This window comes from Corapipo altera, unplaced genomic scaffold, assembly GCF_003945725.1.
Source record: "Corapipo altera isolate COAL_440 unplaced genomic scaffold, ASM394572v1 22b, whole genome shotgun sequence".
Classification (NCBI taxonomy): domain Eukaryota; kingdom Metazoa; phylum Chordata; class Aves; order Passeriformes; family Pipridae; genus Corapipo; species Corapipo altera.
Window position 1 is genome coordinate 27,887,761 of NW_020884876.1, and position 16,875 is coordinate 27,904,635.

Here is a 16,875-nt window from a genome sequence, read left to right on the forward strand (position 1 = left end):
CACCAGTGCCTGTGTTTTTAATAATTATCACATATTTTTTAAATGGCACTTTAAAGTATTTCTTGTCTTTAAACACAGACTGAAAAACTCCAGCACACAATTTGCTGTATTAGTCCCAAAAGTCACCAAACTTGCTTGTTATCCGAGAAAATGATGAATTTTCTCTGTGTCTGCCTGTGTATGAGAGGGGGGAGAGAGTGAGTAATGAAGGCATACTTGTCATGGGGAGTGGTTTGCATATTAATAAACAGTGCTTGAGCATATAAAAGCCTTTTCCACCGAGGTCAGCACTCAGAGGGACTCGTGTGCGCTGAGGAAGGGACCAGGTATCACCGCACCAGAGTGAGTTCTGTTTCAGCTTCGCTAACTGCTGCAGCCTGGTTCCTCTCTTTCCCCTTTCTTCTTTTGATCCTACTCTGCCCTTCCTAGGGCTACTGTTATAGTGGCTGTGTGGGGGTTAGTTTCATCAGATTATGCTACGTGTAAGTACTGAGAGTATTTAATTTTTAGATTTTTGTTCAGTTTATTCAGCATGAGTCTCTGAGTAGTAGGATCGGCATAGAGAGGGATAACCAGGAGTACTACAGGGTGTCTGCAAGTATAACTCGAGTACCTCGCCCACACGTCTTCTTTGCTACTTACAGGCATCTTTCAACTGCCTACTTTACTTAAAACATCTGTACAATCACATGAACTGCTAAAATCAGACTTTACCAGAACTGCTTTCTAGAGACAAAGAGGCAGATCAGTAGTCTGTTGGTACATCAAGCCCCTGTTTCTCACCAGTGCCTTATGTAATCAGTACTGAGCTACTCTGGTAATCAGGCTGCGTGTCAGAGTACTTCCCAGAGAAAATACTACCTCATCAGCAAAAAGCTGGAGTGAGGAAGCTCTGGGCATTCTTCAGGGAGTTTTCAGTAAGTGAAAAATGATTTTAAATTAATATTCCATTAGAGGTAAAGGCTGACTTCTATGCATTCACTTACATAACCAAGTAAAATCTAGGCTAATGTCAGAGAAATTAGATGAATATTAAGCAGCACTAACCAATTCCTCTAGGTCACTTTTGTGCATTGTTCTGTTCATTTTCAAATTCCTGTATTTCGGTTCACCAATGGATTAACATAACCTAGTCCTAATTCCCATCGTCATTCTCTAGAGGAAAAACCTCCTGTGTCTGCATTTTTCTCCTTATCAAAACTCACAGAGGTTTTTGCTGTCAATTTTTGTCTTTACTTCAAAATGATATAGCTGTTAAGAATTTTTTCCTTTAAACTTTAACTGCTATAATTTGCCTGTGTCCATAATCCTCCTGCACACATTTCCTCTATTAAAAGGTATCTTTTTTTCACTACTCATCTCAAACTATCCCAGTAAACAAACTCTTTCCTGGGCTTCTGTACTCCTTAGAACTGTTTGTAAACTCTAGTACTTTCATACTCAAAAGTTGCAACGTTTGTAAAGAAAACAAAACAAAAAACCCTATAGAGGTCTTTCGCAAGTTTACTTTTGTTTATTCTTTTGTTTTCTTTAATCCAAAATAGAATCCACCTCTCTCTAAAAATGGGTACATCCTGTAAATTATTCACCGCTGCAGATGCACACATGCCCAGGCACACAATCAAATCTATTTGGATAGAAATGAAACTGAAGCTCTCCAAATTTCAAGCTGAAAATGTACACAAAGTTATTCTTAGAGTTCTGGGCTTGTGCACAAGTAAGAATGTTAGCCAGTCACCTTCGGTGCAGCACACTCCCGTGCCACTGACCAACAGGCTGTGCTGCTCTAAGGGTTTGCTCTTAAGGTTTCTGGTTGCTGTCTGTCACACACAAACTTCTCCAGAGCAGTTAAAAACCAGAAGTAATTGAAGTCGGTGCTCACCGTCAAAACACCTTTGATCAAAATCTCACCAGAAAATAATTGTACTGCCTAGGAGCCATTGACATACTGCTGGTATTGGACTAGCAAGGGGCATGCCATGCCACTGAAAGCTTACATATGCTGCAAATCTCAAACAGGTGATTTTTTTTTACCCTTTTGACAGCTAGTCCAAGAGGGAAAGAAAAATAAAAAGGGAAAGAAAAATCTGCCAAATCCCGCATATACGTTTCAAAGGGCTACCATTTTGAAGAACCTTGCTTATCTGGAGTCAATCTGCTAAAACTCCCCCAAAAAAAGCTACAATGATGAACTTGAAAAAAAATGAAATGGCTAATTTTTTATCTTTTTAGCAGGAACTAAAAATGTTGCTGGAATGACTCAGTAAAGCATAAGCATGTAATGGAATAAGAGCGAAAACAAGGGCATTCAGGGGTACCAGACAGTCTTTGTATTATGCTTTGGTTTTGGGTAGCAGATGGCAAAGGGAGAAGGCAAACAAAGAAAGATATACAGAAAAATAATGGTTTGAGCTGTTTGGTAAGCTTTCTTTAGTTGATGTTTGACAACAGGAAAAAATAAATGTGGGACACCAGCCTTCGTAATTGTGTCTCTCAGGTAAATGAGCACATTTTTTGAAGGGGTAGGGTACTCTGAGGCAGAGTAGGAACACACAGCAATGGGCACTGCCCCAGAGCCAGACTCTACCTGGTGTTTCCATCAACAAAGGTGAAATTGGCTGCAAACTGCTGCTCAGAAAGTACTTTCTTCTTAAGCATAGGGACACATAGGTTAGGGTTTTACATACCGAACAGGTGGTGACTGTAACTCATGGAGTCTTGGACGTTTATCACTTACAGCCAAATCTAGGTGGTCTCCAGGTTTTAGGCTGAGTGTTGGGCAGAGCTGTAGGTCCATGTTTCCCAGCGCTGGTCCTCTCAAGAAGATTGACAATACCTGAAGAGCATTTTAGCAAGGTTCTGGGTCTCCTCAGGCTCACTCTGCCTGAGAAAACGATTCCAAAATATCTGGAAATACTTGAAATCTCTGCCCTGGCCCACTGTGCTGGTGCCTCCTGGGCAGGGTGGTAATGTGCCAGACATCCCAGGGCAGAGCAGGAGGACACCAGGAATTTGTGAGCAGGAGACATAGTGGGGGGTGCTGGAGAACTCTATGATGTGAATAAAACCTTGCCCAATCAAACCCGTACAGGCTACAGGGATCATACATCGTGCTTAAAAGCATATCTAATTCTTTCTTTCACACCTGTAATTTTATTTTTAGTAAATTTTATAGTGGGTTCACAACATGCAACAGTTCAAGAGCAAACTAGTTTAGACTAGCAGGGGGAAGGATTTGATATTTGTGCTTCCCCTTGTACATATGCACCCACACATGCAGACATGGCTGAGATAGAAAAAACCTTTTTAACATCCAAGCAAAGATGTTAGGTGGCTAAGACAGTTGTTATACAAATTACTGTGCTGGACAAGCTTGAGAGCTTGGGAAATGGACATGAAATTATCCTGGCAAAACCAGCAGCTGCCTTTGGAGAGCCAACTAAACAACTTAATACACAGTAACGTCACTCACAATCGGGCTCTGTACTTTGTAGGAATATTGTGAAGTGGTGCTGATTCATCTGGAGCCTACAGAGACAGATGCAAGGCATGAATTTTACAGGAATGACTGGTGTTGGCAAGAATTAAGATTATTTAGGCTTTTGTTCTACCACAAAATGCCTCAGGGAATTCTTAAAACACCTGATGAGGAAATGAAGACTTAAACAGTTTCTCCTGAGAAATTATCCTAACCACTCCCTCGTCTGCATCTTCTCTGAGATCTCTCCTCTTCCAGTTTTATTTACCAGTGTTTCACGGTCTCAGGTGTGCAATTTATTCATCTGAAGTTCATTACAGCTTTGGATGCTGCACAAAACAATTTCAAAAGTTATTTACATAAATCTGGGACAGAAGTAGATGCAAACCAAAAGAGTGAGGATCAGACAGAAAGCAAAGTCACCACAGATGCTCAGGCCCTAAATGGAAGAGCCTGGCAAGTCAGGCAGAAGGAGCACACTGATGAGGTGGCTGAGTGAATCCCTGTCTGTTACCACTTCCCTGCCTCCTTCTACCTGCTGACATGTAGGAGCTCCCTCACTCATTTCAGTTCAAATGAACGGGGTGAACTTTAAACATCCCAATTCTTATCAGTTTGACTGCAGTTGCCTGAGGGGCAATCACATGAAGGGCAGCAGCTACAAAGTCAGCTTGGAGAAACCCAGTGGGCCCAGTGGCGATCTCCTTCAACAACAGCCTTGACAGTGAACACCCATTCATTGTCCAGTCAGAGTGGACTCTCACTTTCAAAAAAAACCTCTCAGAATAGGTATTCTTCTTATCCTCCTCTACATTATGGGTTTTTTTTCTTAATTAAAAAAAAAAACCTCTATAAAAAAAGGTGGGTCTTTTTCCTGTGTTCTTGAAGGATTTTTCTAGAGCTCTGATTTTTCACATCATCAAACCAAGCTTGCAGCTTCCTCAGATAGATAATTTCTTTAATGTCTCATATAGCCCCTTCTCTTAAGCCCACATATTGACAGATCAGGCCTTGCTCACACAGCAGACTTTTATTCATCAGGTCACTTAACATACTCGTAATCATTAGTACAACTCAATAGTCCCAATGCTTTTAAACTTCTCATTTCAGGAGGCTGATTTCCCCCACAGGACACAAATAAACAGCACACTGGGTGAAGACATGAAAAATCCTTCTAAAAAAATTTATATCTATATATGCTTGAAGTCATGAAAAAATATCAGGCCACAACCATTATATTTGGAACTTGTTATTTCAAAACTCAACCTGCATCAAATTGCATAAACATTTACTTCAATTGATTTGTGTACATAAAAGGGTGTGCGGATTTTTTTTCTTTTCTCTCAAAGGTCCAGATTGCTATGTGGCATAGAAAAATAAGAGATCAAATTAAAATGTTTATTTTCTATAACTGGTGTGGAGTGGGAAAAGAAACCATCAGTTTTCAGAAAGAGAGTTTATGTCAGACTGACAGCTGACTGGAAATATTTAGAATTACTTGGAGTTTTTACTTGTATTCTCTGTTAAAACAGACTACTATAGAAATCTTCCACTGGAAGATTTGTATTCTTCCATTAACATGCCAATATTCTCAAATCCTTATCCCCCAAAAGACAGGCAGAAAACATCTTATTTTCTTTGCTAAAAAAACCGGATTAATAAAAACATCTTTTAGAAGAAACACCCCCCCCAAAAAAACATCAAATCCTCACTATTTTTAGATTTCAAAGGCTGAAAATATCACTTAAATCTCTAATATTTTTGACTCTGTGTTAGAACCTGAATAAGTTTATGTTCAAGGAAAGGAAAATGAGCATTTTTCCTTTTTCGCTGAGCAATAAGAGAGGACCGTCTAATTCTTTAATTCTCTGTTTCTCAATGAGAATCCCAAAGTCATTAACTTCCCCAGTTAGGGAGCATATCACATACCTCTCAGTTTTTCCCAGGAAAAGCCAGAAGTTAATTGTCTTAGTGTTACTCACATCCAGATAAACAGCTTGGATTAAGCCAGTGCATTTGCCAGGCAGACTTGTCAACCTTCCTCAAAAACGAGGAGTGACAAAGCGACCAACAACCATCCCATGGCTGGTTCTTGCTGGCATGAGCCAATTTCTCTGCATCAAACTTTCCTCTCCAAAAAGGATCAATACATCACGATTTCTCTTCATACTTTCAGCTCAAAATTTAGACAGAAAATATGAATATATAGAATAACTTTTCACTGAGGGAAAAAACTGAAGGCATTCCTGCAGCAACCACTTTGATTCAGCAGCCAGGAGTAGAGCAGCACCACGTCTGCAGGCAGAGCAAGGCTGCTTCCCAGCTGGCTCTTGCCTTTTCAGCATTGCCCAAACAGGAAAACTTAACCAAGCAGGCCTTTCCCAAAACCCTTCTGACCATTATGTTAGGTTGGTTACGTAAAAGGGAAGTAATGAAAAAATATCAGGCCACAACCATTATATCTGGAATTTGTTATAGCTGTGGAAGCTTTTCTTTACTTGCCTTCTACAGTAACTATTTGAGTCCTGTCTCTCTGGTTCCTTCCTCTGAAATCTGAAAATTTTAAAAAAATGAAGGCAGAGAGACTTGGACAGGCAAATTTTTTTAAAATTGAGAAGGGAGAAAGCTGCTTTAATGCTCAGTTCTCCAATTACAAGGGTGAGGAATTCACATAAATGAGAAGGACACTAAGCAAGACAGGCAAAATTGAACTTAATATTCCTAGTGTTTCTGAGGTGAAACAAGGCAGACTAAGTCACTTTCCTGGTTAAAAAAAAATCTTCCTTTGTATTCTGTAAGTAACACAACCCTCCCCAGCCCGTAAGGATCAGAACCAAAAATCTATGCTTCATACGAAGATAGGTCACTCCTGGATAATAATCTACAGAAAATCTCTCCTTCAATGCATAAAGACTCTTTTGTCTGTATATACAGACATAGACCCAGCAAGTTCCTCTCCTTTCCTTTTCTAAATTGAGTTTCTTGATTGACACTAGCACTGCTTGGCCCTGTCATTGGGACTAAGGAAGACAGGGAATAGTTTTCCCTCTGAAATCCCAGTGTTACCATTAATGGAAAATATTCAGCTGATACTGGTTATAAGACTTCAAACTGTACATCTAGGACATCACAGATATATATGAGTAAATGTCTGAATGGGATGAAATTGCAATTCCCCCTCCATCCCAGTAGGATACCCAAATCAGGCTGTTGTGTCTGCATCTCTTCCAAACCTACTCATTTGATTTTCAGGTCAACTTTGCAGAAACATCTCATAAAGAAGCAGAAAACGTTTTGAAAACAGTGCTTAAAAAAAAAAAAAGTCCACAAAACTTTTCACCTTTAGCTAGTTTAGTGCTTAGAGAGGGCACAAACTCCATTTCACATTTCATAAAGCAAGATGTTTCTTGGCAGAAAGATACCTGTAGGCTTATGTAAATGGAAGCAGATTTGTTGTTATATTTTCATCCTATAAAAATAATGAAAATGGAATACATAATCAGTTCCAGCAACTCAAACAATTCAAATTGATATAACAGCTTAATCTTACAATAAAATAAACAGTAAAATAATCTTACAATAAAATAAAGGTATCCACTGACTGAGTCATCACTACTGAGTCATCATCATGGGCTGGTTGCAGTTCAAGAGAGGATGATGACACTTGGCAACTGAGACCTCCAGCTTCCCCTTTTTGGCAGGCCCATGGCCAGGGCAGCATTGTGTCAGGTGCTAACTTTAATGCTTTCCATCAGCGACTCCTAAATTAACGAAGAACCCTCATGTTAAATAAATATAAATACAGGGCAATGCATCATCTAGAGTCCAAATTTTTAGAAACACCCAGATGAACCTTAATCCAACCCTGCTGGTCTTACTTGCTAAAGGGAACAGCTGGGCTTTTTTACATCCTCTAGCAATGATGAAACCTTAAGGCATGAAACCCCTTAATTTCTTGCCATGCAAATTACAATTAAAGGGGACTTTGCACCACAAGCTCTTTGTCAGACTTTGGGTGGATGTGAACACATAGCTCAACTTAGCTGGTTTCTCTCCCTCTGGCCCCAGCTCAGGGAAAGTTCTCTCCTGTTTGTCACCTCAAATACTAATAACCTTATGCAAGAAAACGTAATTAAGTGTGGCCTTTGGGTTTGTTTTTTTTGTTTTGTTTTGGGCTTTTTTTAACATTTTTTATGAATTCACATACTGAGTATCTGAATCCAGGTGTCTGTTATTAGCTGAAGAACATTTCCTTGAGGGCTGGATTTTCTGGAACAGAGAGGAAACACTGCTCCTCTACTAAGTCCAGCAGAGTTTTGGTGCTTAATCTTATAAGGCAGCAGCTTAGGCTGGGCATACAGAATCAAATTCTGGATAGCAGAGGCTGCCTGTGCTGGGTTGCATGGGGCACACATCTGAAACTCATCCTGGCAGTTTTCATTCTGCCAGTACTTTTTCTCTGCTCTACTAATGCTATCTGGAACTCAGCATTTTACTTCTCAGAGAATGATGCTGATTTCTTCCTGGGCTCTGTTTTTACACTCTAATCTTGCTTGAAGTTTTCAAATTGATTGTTCAGTCCTGCTTCAACTGGAATAAAAGCATCTCCAGTTTATCAGGTAATACAGTATCTCCATAAAGCCACGAACAGTTTTAAATTATTTGAAATCTGTCCTAAGGTGTCTTAGACACTTGTAACTCCACCCTGAATTTTCACTCATGAGTAACACAGAGGATGCCACCTTTTACACATATTTGACCTTCTCTCAGACTTCCCATTTGATTTTGTCACTGAGTGGCTCCAGCAGTTGAATTTAATCATGAGATCCACTAATCTTCAGTTTAAAGGTATGTTAAAGCCAGTTAAGCTGGCTTTCAGAAAGTCACAGAGGAAAGTTAGAAAATCAGCTAAGCGGGTCAACAACTTTAAAGTATTAAAGCTAATTTAATAGTGAATTTAAACCAATTGAGTTCATGGCTTTGAAAGCTGTATGCGATAGTACTGGGACTGAAATGCTGTCAGTGTATGGCAGGGGAGGTGCACAGGGGCCTCCCAGCTGTGCATTCATCAGTTAGAAAGTGAAGAAACACTGCTTATATGGCAGGTTTATTGGTGAACGGTAAATCAGCCCCCTTCTGCATTTATACACACTTGGCTTTGCAGCAAACTCACCTGAAGAGATTTAATAGTGCTAACCAGGTGGATAAATGCCTGCAAGTCTGGGCACAGAGGTCCACTCATCACCAACATCTCCCAGTATTTTTAAGCCATGACTAGCCTAAAAAAAGAGAAATAATTTTAGATAGTTTTAAAGATTTTACTGCTTCCCCCTGCTAAATAAAAGAAAAAACCAACCACAAAACAAACCTCAATCCCAGAGCATGAGCTCAAAGACCTCAGATAGACCTTTTTCCTCTGGAAATGACATTTTTCAATTATTCAATAATTCTGGATGTTTTTTGAATGGTTTTAATTTGTTTCTCATGATCCACTCCTTTATAAAACACACTGGGAAAATGAGGTAAAGGAGGACAATGGAAAAAAAACAAAACCAACTTACTTTGTATGTTTGTCAAAAAGCTATTCTGAACACTACCATTTCTTTCATTTAGAAGCTTGTCTGTAATTGTTTAGGAAGCACTACTCCTGACATTTCACAATAAATACAAATAAAAAATAAAACCTACAAACATTTACAAAAACATGCTTACAATAAAGCTATAAAGGCTTTTAAAATGTCAAGTATTTTTAGTAAACTCTTTGTAGGGTTGGTTTTGTTTTGGTTTTTTTTTTGGTCTATGGATGGAAAAAAATTCATAAGCTTCAAAGTGCATCACCACTACAAATATTTGATTACTCCTCACGGTGTGTTCATTAGAAATTTGTTTAGCTTTGCTTTAGACAATTCAAACAATAGTTTCCACTGCTTCCTTGACAGACCAGAATATTCCACAATCTACTATAAAGTCCAGAGAGACTTCCTGATCTTCAGCCAAAATTCCTGTTTCTTTACATCATCTCACTACTCCTGAATAGACAAGTCTTTGTATACAAAGTTCTCCCACAGTAGGAATTAGACTCTTTCAACACGCTCACCTACAGAAATGTTAGACCTCAGTCATCTCCAGCCTGTTCTGTATACAGCTGTCTACTCCCTTCCTCATGGTTGTACCTTAAAAATCTATGATTCTGTGCTTTTAAAAGCCTTACAGCTGCCAACAACTTTTTGCTAACACAGGGCTAAGTGGGCCAGAGGTAGCCAAGATACTGGAGCCATGTGTGAGTGGTGTAATAAGTCCAGGGCACTGGAACTGCTACGGATGTTTATGAAAAAAGCTCTGTAGACACACCTAAAGAAGGGAAGCAGACACTGGATTTTGTAGTTAAAGGTTGTATCCTCTACAAATGTTTGCTTGCCTCTAAAAAACCTGAAAAGAATCAAATGGGCTTTTTTCCCCTTTTACTCCCAAATCGCTGTCATGTCTAATTTGAATCTCAGATAACACATCTTCATTTTAAAATACCATTCCTTGCTCTCAAGTGACCACACCAAATCAGAAGCAGGGACAAATGAGAAGAAAAAAACGCCCACGATTTCATTCTCTCTTCTTACTTTGGCTTTGTAAATGTGTAATCCAAACTTATCCTGCATAAACATAGTATAATATTATATAAGCACAATAAAGCATAAAAAGTAATAGATCTGGGCACAAAATTTGAATATATACTTCTGCCACTTACCTAAACCATACAACTCATTTTGCCTGCAGCGCCCCTGTTTTATACAGTGCAAAGAAAAGCAGTTGACTTAAAAAACAATAACTATAGTGCTGTCTTTGTTTTGAAGCACTTGTAGATATCTCCATTAGCAACTCTCTGTCTCTGTTCTGGCTTCTCTACTGGGCCATCAGATGTGAAAAGTCTCCTTTTACTAATAACCTCTTCCAAGCCTGCTGTGGGTTGTAGGGGTACAGATAACTTTCACTTTTGGTATGATTTTTTTTTTCCTGCTTTTGTTACTCAGAGGAGAGAAAGTAGATGTTTTGACTTCTTGAGGAGCACGTGGCAAAAGTAATTTGCTCCTTTCAGTGTGAGTTCATGGCAAGCTTTCTCTTTCTGAGCAAGGAGATTTTCCTTCTAAAGTCAAAGCTGATGATAGATCTGCCTTCAAGCATGTGATTTCAAGAGAAGATGACTAAACACGTGGTTGTTTCTATTGCAAGGTTATATAGTAGCACTCATTTACTAAAAAGAGTTCCCTTCCTGTCCTAGTGCAGATTATCTGTGTTGCATGCTATCTTACTAGCACTCTGATGGATATAAAAGAATGGTAAATGACATGCAAATGTTACTTTAAGGCCAAAAGGAGAAAGGTTTTTGCTTTGGGTGAGGAGAGAGATGGTTGTTTTACTATCCTTTCCCCAGCACATTTAAACCTCAGCTGAGCTCATAGTTCTCTCTTATTAAAGTGTGTGTAGAATTTAAACACTTACTTTTGATTTAAAACAACCTTATATGTTCACCTTTCCTGAACCATTCTTGCTGTACAATCAAACTCCCAGATACTTTCTTTTGCTGCCTGTTACACTTAAAAACAAATAGAACCTTCCTGTTACATGAAGTAACAGTCTAACTAGAACTGAAGTAAAAAAACCCAAACCTCATGAAAACCTCATGAAAAATAATTTCAAATTTTCTCTTGGCTTCTGTACAAGAAACCGAAAATTCAGTGATGATTCACTCAAAATAACACTGTAGACTGGTTTCCATAGCAAAATTTCCGTCTATAATAATTTTGGTCAACTGCCTACACAACTAGGTTAAGGTACTAATTAATGAGAAAAATCACAATAGTTTAGCATTTCTCATGATTTGGCCTTGGATGAAGGTCTCCATAAACAACAGGGGCTGAGCAGGGCACGCTTGAACAAAATTGCTGCTCAAGACAGCAATTTTTCTGCTACAGTATATGATTTTATATTTGCACTCTGAAAAAAAAACACTTTATAAAAATGGCCTGAGTTTGGAGTCATGAGAAAAATAAACGAAAGCAGAAAATTCCTAATATGTCTGTAAAAAAAAATCAAGCCATTTTTCTAGAGATCCATAAGGAGGAACTGCAGGTTCAGCTGTCATTGTGCACATCTGCACGCTGTGGATGAGAAATGCAGAACAAAAAGGTGTGGGTCATGCAATGATTGCAAAGTACAACACACCGTGGCTTGGTGTAATATTTCCTTTGCATTGTACAAGCCATGTCTGTTGAAAACAAGCGTAGGGTGTGCTTCTGTAAAAAGGAGTTGAGTTACTCCTGTCTAAAGCCGCTTGGTGTCTCCCCTCCCAGGGAGCCAGCATGCCACAGTATAAGCTGACTTACTTCAACCTGCGAGGGCGAGCAGAAATCAGCCGCTACCTGTTTGCCTACTCGGGCAAGAAGTATGAAGACCACAGAATAGAAGCAGCAGACTGGCCCAAAATCAAACCAAGTAAGTAGCACGGGTTCTTACATCCAAAGCTCCGCTAGAAATGCTGTCAAAAAGCAAAGCAATTTAAGAGGTATCTGTATGTTTCATGAGCAGAAATACAATTAATTTCTGGTTTTAATTAAGCCTATGGGAATTTTATGGTGAGACAGCCAAAATGTCATTCCTGATGCCCTTGCAGAAGTCTGGATCCAAATCTTCAGGCAATCTAAAATTACTTACTCGCTGTCATCCAGCTGGGCTTATACTCCTTATCAATTCAGTATAGATTTTGTCGCCCTAAAGATAGCTAAATGAGTGCTGGTCTTCTCAGCTTCTTTGGAGAATTTGGTCTCAAGGACCACATCTCAGCCTTCACACTGGGTTTTAGAAAGCCAAATTGGAAAGAAGTGTCAGGAAGAACACTCCTTGGTAACCAGAAAGGTTTTCAGAGAGGGAAAGTCATGAGAGAAAACACAAGAAATCAGTTGATAAAGCAAAGGAAAAAACAAAAGGATCAAAAGAAATGCTAGAAAATAATCGTTCCTATGAACAACCCCTACCAGCCTCAGAGTACCCTGCAGGCTATTGTACCCTATCCATTTCATGTTTTTTAGTTAAAGTAACCTCTTTTCAGCTATTAAAGGTATTCGTTATTTCTGTTTATTAAATTAGCCTTAGTTCAAATGAAACAGATCTTGAGTTTGAAGACTGAGGGTGTGAAATCAGAGAAACCTGTGTTTTCATTTTGTGGGTTAGGCCTGTGTTTTGCTACATGGGCTATGATTTTTCACATCCAGAATGAAGGATAATGCCTTTAGTTTAGGGAAAAGGCACAACGAATGCACAAGGTGATTTCTACTTTCTATTCTTCCCATTTTTTTCTTCAGCACTCCCACCATGAGTCTCCCAGTGAAGCTTTATGTGTACAGTACTTGTTCACTACAGTGTAAGCCCAGCTGCAGCACCATTACCACCAAAACACTGGGAGCAGAGGCACCCTAGAAATCCTAAACTATACAGTTTGTAACTGTATCTGCTGCGTTATCAAATGGTGGTTAAGTTATTTAACCATGAATTGTCTTTGTTTCCCTTTCTGCGATGCAAAAATTTGCTAGCAGGTTTACCAAGGGTTAATTAAAATTTTTCGTTTTCTCTGCATAATGGATTTTTGCAGCAGCCTCTGTGACTGATCCCTGGAAGAAATTCCAAAGCAGATAAGAAGTTTACTTAAATGTGGGGGCTGCTGCTCTCAGATTTGTGAAATCAGCTGTGTAAAATTTATGCTGGCCTAAGAGTTCTTTGAATTTCAGACTTCTGTAGAAACCCAGTTAGTCAGAGGATGGGAACTGGAACACATTGTGCTAATTGACCATGAAAACATACACCTACAAAGAAATAGTTGGATGCACGTCTGTAAGTGCTATTACATCTTATGCCAGGATACTAAACTTCTGCTCTGGAAGGCTCTCAGAATCCTAGCTCAAGCACCAATGGAATGGTGCCATCTGCCACTGATGACATCTACATTACAGACAACACGTAATAAAGAGGTTTGCCAACTAGAACAAGAGTAAAGGTTTCTTATATGTATAATAATGTAATGCTGCTAAGGAAATTGTCTGGAGATCATGTAACTGATAACCACCTCCTCATTTTTGAAGCAATGGTGTTTCTCATAGTTACTCATGGTATTTCCAGACAAAGTATTCTCCCACAGGCAAATCATTCAGTAAAACTCTGAACTAAAGGTAGCAACAGGGCTTTGGAGTAAACAGCCTTACACTGTTCAACAAGACCAATAGCCAGGACCCCATTCTGCCCCAGGTACTTAAAGCCTAACTTTGCAGGCTGTGACTCAGCACAAGAAATGGTTGCCTCCTGGCTAGGGACTAGGTTGTACAGCACAGATGCAGCATTTGCCATATGAAAAACAAGCCTTGCATTCTCTGATATCCTGAATTTTCAAAATGTGCCTCGGCTGAGGCACGGATTAAGGAGGAAAAAGCACCAGGTAACTGGATCCTTGCCAAAAAAAAGTTCAGTTGCTGCTGTGTTCAAAAATAAATATGAAAATGAGGGGATCCATCAAACTCATTGCAAATACAAATGCACAGTTTACTCTGCTGAGAATTCTTCTACACTACTGTAATTTGTATTCTGTATTCAGATCTGTCTTATAAAGCTCAGGATTTTTGTCCCCCCATTTTTCCTGAACTAAGTCTACTTCAGAAAGAAAAAAAGTGGCAGATTTCAGCCAGTCATATCCTGGTGAAAACCAGAGTGTGGTCAGTGTTTAGCAATGATAAAGGGAATTACAGCTGCATTTGTTGTAATAGCAGTTAATGTAATAGCAATTTGGTACACCCCTTATTTTGCAGCCCTCAAAAGTCATTAAAACTGGTCCAATTAATTGAACTAATTACTTAATTGTATATTGAGGTGAGATTAAGAAATATCAGACAAATTGCTATGCTAAGTTGCATACATCATCTTTGTCTTTACCCCTTGCCTCTGAAAGATCTGGAACCAGCTTTGACTGCAGTCTGCAAGTACAACCTGATGTCTCTCTTTTTAAAAGCCTCAAGTATGATGAAGCAAGATAAACAAAAAAATACTTAAGGAAGAAGTTTGGACAAGAAGAGCACTTCAGGTTTCTTGAGCTACTAAGGAACAAATTGAAGAATTCAAGTTTGCCTAAGAGCACAAGGAGTCAGGTCTCTGACTGAGATCTGAGAGGATATGTTTGCTTCAGCAGTTCTCACAAATTAAATTCAGGTTTTGCAAACAAATACCAACCCAGCCAAATCATCATACCTTATAAACCAGAAACTATCGTCATTATTCTGAAGAAAAGAGTTTTGTAAAATTGAAGGGAAAATTCATGCATTGAGATTTGTGTTCAGAAAGGGCATTTAGAAAGCAGGCTTGTGGCTGATGCAAGTTTAATTTTGTGACCTGAACTGAAGAGTGTGGTGAGGTTTGTTGTTTGTTTTGGCATTTTTCATGTGGCTTCCACCAGGAAGCTGTAGTCTTAACATACCTTCAGGTAAATAAATAAGCCCTCCCTCCTGGAAATACTGTCCCACTTGATTTTGTTTACATCTAAGTGGTGCTTTTTTCCTGTAGAAAAGCAAGGTATATTATAACATAAGAAATTATGTTATTTGCCTTATACAATCTGAAACTGAAATTTCTATAACTCAACATTTATTTTTTTCTCTTCTGACTAATCAGATCATCTTTGGTAAAATTTCCAGTTGCTGATTTCAGGCAAGGACTGTAGTTTATAATATAAGCACTCTTAAGCAAACCAGTGTATAAGTAGTATTATTGTCCAGTTTTAGCACAGAATCTAAAAAAAACCCAGACAAATATCAAGTAGCAGCTTTCCATAACCCTTCACTCTATATGGGTCAATAATTATTTAAATAAGTAAGCAAACTCATGCTGTACATTTTCTTTTGAACAGACTTCGACTTGACCGTGCCACTATTTAAAGGGTAGTCAATTTAAGATCTGTAACAGACCTGTTCAAGATCTGTATTTCTACATAATGGGCTCCTCACAAAAAGCATCATTGCACTGACATAAGTCATGACACAGCAGAAAATCCACTGTAATGGTACAGTTACCATTGCCTTGAGATATTGGGCTGGCAGGCAGTAACAGCTTTTGATCTGTGGCTCCATCAAGGAATTTTAAGCAATGGCAATAACACAGACTTTATCATCATAGCAAAGGATGCTTCCATTGCACTGATGGCTGTAAACATTCCATGAACTGTTTAGGAGGTGTAGAATGGTACTTGAAAGGTCCTTAGGAAACTTGATAGACTAATTGCATTGAAAATACTTCTAAGATAATAGATAAATCTTGAGAAGATAAATCTTGAGAAGCACCTAACTGCAGGCAAGAATTCCTCAGGGGAGTAGTTGTTCTGTATGCTGAGTGACTTGCTGCTATGTACCCCTAGCTAAGATGTACAAATAGCTATCTCTGGGTAAAAAGTAGGGCTCAGCAAGCACTTTCAAGGAGAATATGAGTTGTAATAGCTACAGCGCTAAATCTAGGCCGAGGTTAATCAAAGCATCCTGCTGGTCATCCCTTTCTAAAAGCAACAGATTCTGGATATCCCCAGCTCCAGGCCAACCACTTCCCAGGGGTCCTGCTCCTATGCCAGCCTTACGAAAAATACATCATTCATATATTTCTTATTACAAGATGCAAAGTGTCTCATGTATTTGTTTCTCATGATCCAATTTAAATACAAATGGAAAGGAAAAGTTGTTATCTTTAGTTTTCAAGGCAAAGAACTTATTTTGACACAGCTATAGTAGTAAAGAAGCATGACTGTGACTTTTATTTTCTCCCATATTTGACCAATCCAGCTGCCTTATTATTGAACCAATCTAAGCTGCTTGATTGCAAAACTATTAATTATTCAGCTTTTGAACAATAATCAAGTGCTTAAACACAGGCTGCTTTGGATCAAAGCCATAGATGATTACAAGGTGGGCAGGACAAGTCATGTGGAAGAGCAGGTCAGCTCAGGGGAAATGGGGGAACCTGAACTCATGACTGGGAGCAAAGATGAGGTAAGTCAGCATAAATGTGGGAAGGACAGAACAGAAATGAGGAGAAGAACAATAATGAAGAAGTTAAGATGAGCGGAAAGGGAAGGAAGAGCTAAGGGAAGGAGGAAATTAAAAGCTATCTGCGTAGGGGAGAACAGCAGTGAGAAGCACAGCACAGCAGAGCACCAGCAGCCAACCAGCCTAGATACTAGACTTAGACAAAACTGGTCAGCTCTGTATTCTGTTTCCCCTCCCTGCCCTTGACAGAGAAACAATCCCACACAAGCACCATCCACTGAGTTGTGCTTATGTGTTCAAAACATGAACTTGTGTGTTCTCCTTATGAACACTAGTGAG

The 16,875-nt window shown here is 39.1% G+C and overlaps 1 protein-coding gene across 2 annotated transcripts in view; it reads left to right on the top strand.

Annotated features, from left to right (window-relative positions):
• The first annotated feature begins 250 nt into the window (after positions 1-250).
• HPGDS (hematopoietic prostaglandin D synthase) overlaps positions 251-16,875 on the top strand; it is a 28,653-nt gene continuing 12,028 nt past the window's right edge. The window contains exons 1-3 of one of the 2 annotated variants that reach the window (XM_027635875.1): positions 310-342; positions 3,495-3,577; positions 11,824-11,965. In XM_027635875.1, the coding sequence (XP_027491676.1) occupies positions 11,833-11,965 (133 nt within the window). In that variant the 5' untranslated portion in view covers positions 310-342; positions 3,495-3,577; positions 11,824-11,832. Of the gene's footprint in view, positions 343-3,494; positions 3,578-11,823; positions 11,966-16,875 lie in introns of both variants that reach the window. The other variant, XM_027635874.1, reaches the window with a different exon arrangement.